The 10,025-nt window shown below is 42.1% G+C and overlaps 1 protein-coding gene across 1 annotated transcript in view; it reads left to right on the forward strand.

The window, feature by feature from the left end:
• rpl21 (ribosomal protein L21) overlaps positions 1–9,694 on the forward strand; it is a gene marked incomplete at its 5' end in the record, with an annotated part of 19,784 nt that extends 10,090 nt beyond the window's left edge. Inside the window, 2 exons of the mRNA XM_043691998.1 lie at positions 6,798–6,948; positions 9,568–9,694. Of these exons, the coding sequence (XP_043547933.1) occupies positions 6,798–6,948; positions 9,568–9,657 (241 nt within the window). The remainder of the gene's footprint in view (positions 1–6,797; positions 6,949–9,567) is intronic.
• Positions 9,695–10,025: the final 331 nt, after the last annotated feature.

Genomic DNA, 10,025 nt, shown 5'->3' on the forward strand with positions numbered 1-10,025 from the left:
GTCTCTTTACCTTATCCAATCCTCTCATGGTTTTATAAACCTCTATAAAGTCACCCCTCAGCCTCCAGGGAAAACAGCCCAAGCCTATTCAGCCTCTCCTTGTAGCACATATCCTCCAATCCTGGTAACATGCTTGTAAATCTCTTCTGAATCCTTTCAAGTTTTGCAATGTCTTCTCAATGGGAGGCATACCAGAATTGTGCACAATATTCCAAAAGTGGCCTAACTAATGTTCTGTACAGCCACAACATGACCTCCCAACTCTCATACTGTGTCCAGTGAAGGAAAGCATACCAAATGCTGCCTTCACTATCTTATCTACCTGAGGCTTCACTTTCAAGGAGCTATGCACCTGCACTCCAAGGTGTCTCTGTTCAGCAACATTCCCCAGGACATTACCATTAAGTCCTGCTAAGATTTGTCTTTCCAAAATGCAGCACTCCACATTTATCTAAATTAAACTCCATTTCTCGGTCCATTGGCCCATCTGATCAAGATCCCATTGTAATCTGAGGTAACCTTCTTTGTTGTCCACTATTCCTCCAATTTTAGTGTCATCTGCAAAGTTGCTAACTATATTTCCTATGTTCATATCCAAATCATTTATATAAATGACGAAAAGTAGTGGACCCAGCATCGATCCTTGTGGTTCAGCACTGTTCACGGGCCTCCAGTCTGAAAAGCAACCTTAAACCACACCCTCTATCTTCTACCTTTGAGCTAGTTCTGTATCCAAATGGCTAGTTCTCCCCAAATTCCATGAGATCTAACCTTGCTAACCTGTGTACCATGAGGAGCCCTTTTCAGATGCGTTACTGAAGACCATATAGACCACATCCACCACTTTGCCCTCATCAGTCTTCCTCACTAATTCAAAAAAATGCAATCAACTTCATGGGTCATGATTTCTTACGCACAAAGCCATGCTGGCTATCCCTAATCAGTCCATGCCTTTCTAAATGTACATACCGTAAATCCTGTCCCTCAGCATTCCCTCCAACAACGTGCCTACCATCGACACAAGGCTTACAGTCTATTAATCCCTGGTTTTTCCTTATCACCTTTCTTAAATAGTGCCAACACATTAACCAACCTCCAGTCTTCTGTTACCTCACCTATGACCATCGATGATATATATATCTCAGCAAGGGGCCCAGCAATCGCTTCCCCAGCTTCCCACAGAGTTCTGGTCTACACCTGATCAGGTCCTGGGGATGTTTCCACTTTTATGTGTTTCAAGACATCCAACGCCACCACCTCTAATATGGACATTTTTCAAGCTGTTACCATCTATTTCCCCACATTCTGTATCTTCCATGACCACCACCACAGTAAACACTGATGCGTAATACTTGTTTACTATTTCCCCATCTCCTTTGGTTCCACACAAAGGCTGCCTTGCTGCTCTTTGAGGGCCCTATTCTCTCCCTAGTTATCCGTTTGTCCTTAATATATTTATAAGGTCCGTTTGGATTCTCCTTAACCTGGTTTGGTAAGTCTATTGCCTGTCCCCGTTTTTTTTGTCCTCCTGATTTCCCTCTTCAGTATACTCCTACTGCCTTTATGCTCTTATAAGGATTCACTCGATCCTTGCTGTCTATATCTGACATATGCTCCCTTTGTTGTTGCCCAAAATGTAATTTCTCTCATCCAGCATTCCCTGCACCTACCACCCTTGCCTTTCACCGTAACAGGAATATATTGTCTCTGGATTCCCGTTATCTCAATTTGAAAGCTTACCATTTTCCAGCTGTCCCTTTATCCTGAAACATCTACTCACTATCAAGTGTTCTTGCCTAGTAATATCACAATTGGCCTTCCAATTAGAACTTTACCTTTTAGGTCTGGTTTGTCCTTTTCCATCACTATTTTAAAAACTAATAGAGTTATGTTCGCTGGCCCCAAAGTGGAAGTTTAGGGAGAGTCTGAAATAAGAGTCTCCCTCTGACATCTCAGTCACCTACCCTGCCTTATTTCCCAAGAGTAGGTCAAGCTTTGCAGCATCTCCAGTAGGTACTTCCACATACTGAATCAGAAAATGTTCTTTTACACACTTAACAAATCCCTCTTCATCTAAATCCTTAACACGATGGTAGTCCCAGTCTATGTTTGGAAAGTAAAAACTTCTTACTATAACCATCCTTTTCTTCTAACAGATAACTGAAATCTCCTTTTTAATTTGTTTTTCAATTTCTTGCCGTCTTTTGGGATGTGGGTGGGGGGAGAGCGGATCTATAATACAATCCCAATAAGGTAATCATTTCTTTCTTAATTCTCAGTTCCATTCAAATATCCTTCCTAAGTACAGCCGTAATGTTATCCCTTATCAAAAATGCCCCCAACCCCTTTCTATCTTCCTGTAGAATTTGTAGCTGAAAAATGTGTTGCTGGAAAAGCGCAGCAGGTCAGGCAGCATCCAAGGAGCAGGAGAATCGACGTTTCGGGTATAAGCCCTTCTTCAGGAATCCTGGTGGGACCCCCACTCTTCATGTCTGCCCTGACTGTTTGTTTGACCTTCTTTTCTCCCAGTTGTCCCTTTCTCAGATTGATTACTTTCCTCACTATTTTCCTGGAACCCCCACCCTTCCTAGTTTAAATCCTCCCAAGCAGCTGTAGCAAATATTCCTGCCAGTATATTAGTCCACTTCCAATTCAAATGTATTCTGTCCTTGTAGAGGTCAATTCTACCCCAGAAGAGATTCCCATTATCTAAAAATGCAAACCCTTCTCCCCTGCACCAGCTTCTTGGCCATGCATCCGTCTGCTCTATCCTCTTATTCCTGCCCTCATTAGCTTTTAGGACTGGAAGTAAACCAATGATCCAAAAATGTGAATCCTTCTCCTATACACCAGCTCCGCAGCCATGCATTCATCTGCTCTATCCTCCTATTCCTGCCCTCACTAGCTCGTAGCACTGGGATTAATCCAGATATTGCTACCCTTGAGGACTTCCCTTTTAATTTCCTGCCTAACCTTTTATACAGAGGAACCTTGATGGATTCTCAGGGGAACGTAGCACGAACAGCCAAGTTTCTGGTGTTGAGACTGGCTCTAATGCAACGAGAGGTACGTCGGCTTCCAAGAGATCAATTGTGTTAGGGGATTCTGTAGTCAGAGGCACAGACAGACATTTTTGTGGCCAGCAGAGAAATAGCACAATGGTGTGTTGTTTCCCTGGTGCCAGGATCAAGGATGTCTCGGGGTGCAGAATGTTCTCACGAGGGAGAGGGGCTAGCAAGAGGTCATTGTCCACATTGGAACCAATGACATTGGAAGGGAAAAGGTTGAGAGTTAGGCAGAAATTTAAAAAGGAGGTCCTCAAGGGCAGTAATATCTGGATTACTCCCAGTGCTACGAAGGGAGGCAAGAGAGGAGGGGGAGTGGCATTTTTGATAAGGGATAGCATTACAGCTGTGGGAATAACATCCAGGGAAGTTATTTGGGTGAAACTGAGAAATAAGAAAGGGATGATCACCTTATTGGGATTGTATTATAGACCCCCCCCCCCAAATAGTCAGAGGGAAATTGAGAAACAAACTTGTAAGGAGATCTCAGCTATCTCTAAGAATAATAGAGTATTAATGTTGAGGATTTTAACTTTCAAAAACATCGACTGGTATTGCCATAGTGTTAAAGGTTGAGATGGAGAGGAATTTGTTAAATGTGTACGAGACAATTTTCTGATTCAGTATGTGGATGTACCTACTAGAGAAGGTGCAAAACCTGATCTACTCTTGGGAAATAAGGCAGGGCAGGTGACTGAGGTGTCAGTGGGGGAGCACTTTGGGGCCAGCAACCATAATTCTATTAGATTTAAAATAATGATGGAAAAGGATAGACCAGATCTAAAAGTTTTAAATTCTAAATTGGAGAAAGGCCAATTTTGACGGTATTAGGCAAGAACTTTTGAAAGCTGATTGGAGGCAGATGTTTGCAGGTAAAGGGACAGCTGGAAATTGGGAAGCCTTCAGAAATGAGCTAACAAGAATCCAGAGAAAGTATATTCCTGTCAGGGTGAAAGGGAAGGCTGGTAGATATAGGGAATGCTGGATGACTAAAGAAATTGAGGGTTTGGTTAAGAAAAAGAAGGAAACATATATGTAAGGTGTAGACAGGATAGATCAAGTGAATCCTTAGACTATAAAGAAAGTAGGAGTATACTTAAGAGGGAAATCAGGAGGGCAAAACGGGGACACGAGATAGTGTTGGCAAATAGAATTAAGGAGAATCCAAAGGGTTTTTACAAATATATTAAGGACAAAACAGTAACTAGGGAGAGAATAGGGCCCCTCAAAGATCAGCAAGGTGGCCTTTGTGTGGAGCCATAGAAAACGGGGGGGATACTAAATGAATATTTTGCATCAGTATTACTGTGGACAAGGATATGAAAGACATGGACTGTAGGGAAATAGATGATGACACCTTGCAAAATGCCCAGATTACAGGGGAGGAGGTGCTGGATGCCTTGAAACGGTTAAAGGTGGATACATTCCCAGGACCTGATCAGGTGTACCCGAGAACTCTGGGAAGCTAGAGAAGTGATTGCTGGGCCTCTTGCTGAGATAATATGTATCATCGATAGTCACAGGTGAGGTGTCGGAAGACTGGAGGTTGGCAAACGTGGTGCCACTGTTTAAGAAGGGCAGTAATGACAAGCCAAGGAACTATAGACCGGTTAGCCTGACCTCGGTGGTGGGCAAGTTGTTGGAGGGAATCCTGAGGGATAGGATGTACATGGATTTGGGATAGACAACATGGCTTGGTGCGTGGGAAACATGTCTCTCAAACTTGATTGAGGTTTTTGAAGAAGTAACAAAGAAGATTGATGAGGGCAGAGCAGTAGATGTGATCTATATGGACTTCAGTAAGGCATTTGACTAGGTTCCCCATGGGAGACTGGTTAGCAAGGTTAGATCTCATGGAATACAGGGAGAACTAGCCTTTTGGATACAGAACTGGATCAAAGGTAGAAGACAGAGGGGGGGTGGTGGAAGGTTGTTTTTCAGACTGGAGGCCTGTGTCCAGTGAAGCGCCACAAGGATCGGTGCTGGGCCCTCTATTTTTTGTCATTTACATAAATGATTTGGATGCGAGCATAAGAGGTACCGTTAGTAAGTTTGCAGATGACACCAAAATTGGAGGTGTAGTGGACAGCGAAGAGGGTTACCTCAGATTACAACAGGATCTGGACCAGATGGGCCAATGGGCTGAGAATTGGCAGATGGAGTTTAATTCAGATAATGCGAGGTGCGGCATTTTGGGAAAGCAAATCTTCGCAGGACTTATACATTTTAATGGAAAGGTCCTATTGCTGAACAGAGACCTTGGAGTGCAGGTTCAAAGCTCCTTGAACGTGGAGTCGCAGGTAGACAGGATAGTGAAGAAGGTGTTTGGTATGCTTTCCTTTATTGGTCAGAATATTGAGTACAGGAGTTGGGAGATCATGTTGCGGCTGTACAGGACATTGGTTAGGCTACTGTTGGAATATTGCATGCAATTCTGGTCTCCTTCCTATTGGAAAGATGTTGTGAAACTTGAAAGGATTCAGAAAAGATTTACAAGGATGTTGCCAGGGTTGGAGGATCTGAGCTACAGAGAGAGAGAGGCAGAACAGGCTTGGGTTGTTTTCCCTGGAGCGTCAGAGGGGTGGAGGCTGGTACAATTGCAACATTTAAGAGGCATTTGAATGGGTATATGAATAGGAAGAGTTGAACCGAAGGGTCTGTTTCCATGCTGTACATCTCTATGACAAAGCTTTTATTATCCTATATTCTGATCTTTGTGTGTTCAAGTTGAAATCCAACTACAAAGTACATTTTCAATTCTGGAGAGTTGATGTATTTTTATAGTTTATTTTGATTTAGCAAGAGGTTGCTCACAAAAAATGTATATGCAAGTATTGAAATTCTTAATTTGAGAAGGCGCTGCACTGAATAGTCTCAATACAACTTGAGTTGTTTAATTTAAAGTTAGTCATGTTGTATAATAAATCTAGAAGCACATTGAAATTTAAAGCTGAACAACTTGGATAGCATAAGGTATAAAACGATTATGCTGGCTAAGTAAGTTTCAGTTTTTTTTATATTTTGATATGCTAAACTAATTAATGTTCTTTTTTTCCCTGAGGTCCTTACACACTTAATGCAACTGCAACACACTAACTTCTGTGAACAGCAACCAAATTTTATTAAGCACAGCACAGTACAGTACAGACTTTCTGGAGGAGCCTTTAACACACACCTCAGAGCTTACAGGGTCATTGTAAAATCACTGTGTTAACAAAGGAAACAGCACTTCCTTTATGCAAAATCTTTACATCAGTTAGTAATGCTCACAAGACAACCCCCAACCATCCCACCACAGTCACATGCTATCCTCGGCACAATGCAGTGATCATATCACCTCCAGTAACAATGTAATGCAAATCATCCCTAAAATACCTCAGGTCTGGTGTGAATTGTATTTTTAACTACAGGGAGTAGTCAGAATTCCAACTATAATGTTCTTATTGATTTCTGAATAGGGGATGAAAATAAAAATAGTAGGAGGTGACAATGTAAATGGCTTTTGAATAACTAGTAAATGGCCATGCAAATGGCTTTGAATACCAAGAGATGGGAATGGGAATTTCCTTAATCTGCTGTAAATCAGAGGCATCGCACTCTAGTCTCAGGACATCCAGTTTCTTGCAGGTCAGCCAAGCAAATTTAACCCTTTAATTTCAATTAGGAACTCCAGGTGTTATTGTTGGTTTTTAATGGTACTCTGAATCTAATTGTTTTGAATTACATCTTTAGGGGCAAGATCCTCGCCAAGAGAATAAATGTGCGTATTGAGCACATTAAACATTCAAAAAGCAGGGACAGCTTTCTGCAGCGAGTAAAAGCTAATGAAGAGGCCAAGAGAGCAGCAAAAGAGAAGGGGACCTGGGTTGAGCTGAAACGTCAGGTAGGAACGGAGTCATGCCTTCAACATTAAATAGCCATCCCAACCACAAGTGCAATTTAATATATCAGTCAGATGCTGAAGGGTGTCACCATCTACATTTGATCATTACTGAAGTCTAAATGCTGATTTTAGTGGGGGAATGTTCTGGCGTTTCAAAGCTTATGATCATTTCTGAAGGAAGGTGTCTGACTACTTGAATTTCTGGACCCAGCTGTATTGCTACTGTGAGATTACGGTGGCAATAAATGGTATTATTGCAGCACCCTTACTGATATGGTTTCCATCTTGCTGAGCTGATTTCTGGGCGCTTGATTCAGGGCTGCCCCCTCTCTGTTGGAGCTTTCTACGTACCTGCTCTAAAAGGTGGACTTGGTACAGTTTTAAGAATTTCCATCTTATCTCTTGCTTGCTCATTAAAAGGGAGTTATTTTGGGTTGTTAAAATCTCCTATTGCTGCTATATTTGTTAACTTCTCTGAAGTGTCTTTCCATTTGATCCTCTTATCCCTGACTCTTTGAAAGCCTAGTCAACACAGACGACATTGTTTGCTCCTAGTGATTTTTACTTTTGCATATATGTCCTTATTCGATGATCCTTCCAAGTTATCCCCCTCACTGCTGTAATTCATTCCTTAACAATATATCGTTAAAATACTCTGTAACCATTAATGTTGAACTGCAAATCTTATCCATCTGTGATTGCATACTCCCATTTTCCTGTTTTGCATTGCCAAACTCAATTTTCTTATGTATTCTATGATTCTGTCTGCTGGACTGTCTCAGATAAACTTCAATTTCTAGTTGCATCTCAACTCTTGAAACCACTCCTCCCATTCCAGTACTTGTGCTGGAATGCTTTTGCCCATGTAGTTTAAATCTTTCCTGACTGCTTTAATGAACCTTCCCAAAAGGATGTTGCTCCCATTCCTGTTTAGATTAGATTAGATTACTTACAGTGTGGAAACAGGCCGTTCGGCCCAACAAGTCCACACCGACCTGCCACCCAACCAGACTCATTCCCCTACATTTACCACTTCACCTAACACTACGGGTAATTTAGCATGGCTAGTTCACCTAACCACATTTTTTTGGACTGTGGGAGGAAACCAGAGCACCCGGAGGAAACCTACGCAGACACGGGGAGAATGTGCAAACTCCACACAGTCAGTCGCCTGCGGTGGGAATTGAACCCGGGTCTCTGGCGCTATGAGGCAGCAGTGCTGACCACTGTGCCACCGTGCTGCCCACTCATCCAACTTCTACCAGTCTCATCTTGCCTGGAAACTATTCCAGTTCATCAGGAATTTAAAGATCTCCCTCCTGCAGCACCCCTCCAGTCATGCATTCGTCTGCTCTATCCTTGTCTTCCTATGCATACTACTGTGTGGCATCTGACTACCTTTTTGAATTCCTGCTTTGGTTCCCTGTCTGCTCTCCCACCTGCCCAACCCCATATCCTGGACTTTGTATGGTGCCATGGCCTTAATTGTGGCTGGTCTCCGCAGGCAAACTGTCCTGTTGAGGTTGAGAAACAGTTGCAAGTGAGATTCACTGAAGAGATTCCCTAATTAGCTGCCTGCTCTTTCTGTTTGGCAGTTACCTATTCCCTCTTTGCTTGAACATCCTGAAACATCATTGCATCTTAGTGCTCCCAGCGGATGCATTTCCTGCGCATGTATTCATCGGGGTCCCTAGGATTTTCCACCAGATGTGCAAAACCCAGACCTGAGCTCCCCAGATTTTTCTTAACTAAATAGAATATAGATCATTGCTTTTATTATCTTTATTCCTATTTAAGTGTAAACTGGGAAAAGATTTTGGGGGAAAGTGAGGACCACAGATGCTGGAGGTCATAGTTGAGAATAGGGTGCTGGGAAAGCGCAGCAGGTCAGGCAGCATCTGAGAAGGAGAATCGATGTTTCTGGCCAGAGCCTCCTCGGGAAAGAGATTTTTCCAGGCAGACAACCAGAACCCCTTAACTCTTTTCAAGTAAAGAAATATAGTTTGTTGTAAAATATTCATTTGCATTAAAGGACAAGGGCAGCAGATAGATGGTAACACCACCTTCAAGTTCCCCTCCAAATCGCTCACCATCCTGACTTGGAAATATATTGTATCCCTTCATTGTCGCTGGGTCAAAATCCTGGAATTCCTTCCCTGGTGGCATTGTGGGTCAACTCACAGCAGGTGGACTGCAACTGTTCAAGAAGGCAACTCATCACACCTTATCATGGGCAACTAAGGGTGGGCAATAATTGCCTGCCAGCCAGTGACGCCCAAATGCCACAAAATGAATATATTATTATAATATGTAAAGTTAAGCTATATTAGCAGCCTTGACTAAATCAATAGTGATCACGTTGAAAAGCGAGAAGTCCCCACTAATTTCCTACCTGCCTTCCTGTAACGTCACACTTTGCTTTTGTTGAAACAAATCTGCCATTGATCTGTTTGCTTTGGGGACCTCATTGATCCAGAGTCCCACACAGATCCACTGCCCAAGTTGTTGTGTGGTTCTGTTTCTGGTTTGGATTATAAGAATTTTGCTTTATCTCTGGTCCATCTAAGTGAATTTCAAAATTATACCATTTTACTAATGTACTCATTTTCTACTTTGCAGCCTGCTCAACCCAGAAAAGCACACTTCGTACGAACCAAGGCGAACAAGCCACAGCTGCTGGAACCAATTCCATATGAGTTCATGGCATAATTTTGTAAAACAAATCCAATAAATATTGTGTGTCTGATTTTGTATTAATTTCATGCACCATTTGTCAATTTTCACCCCATCTTGACACAGTTGTGAATCACTCTTTGGTATAGTTTGTGAATGCCAAACCAAGTTTTCTAACAAATGAACACTGAGGGTTAAAACATCAATTATAAATATATTATGAAATATAATTTTGTACTTGAAAAATATACTTTGATTTTTTGCAGAAATATTTGTATCATCTATAACTATAGGTGAGGTGCCAGTTGAGTGGAGATTCACTAATGTTGAGCCTTTCCTTAAAAAGGAATGTAAGGAGAAGCCTAGGATATCTATACCTGAGTTTGACTTTGGCAAAGTTGTTG

Source organism: Chiloscyllium plagiosum, chromosome 6, assembly GCF_004010195.1.
Source record: "Chiloscyllium plagiosum isolate BGI_BamShark_2017 chromosome 6, ASM401019v2, whole genome shotgun sequence".
Classification (NCBI taxonomy): Eukaryota; Metazoa; Chordata; class Chondrichthyes; order Orectolobiformes; family Hemiscylliidae; genus Chiloscyllium; species Chiloscyllium plagiosum.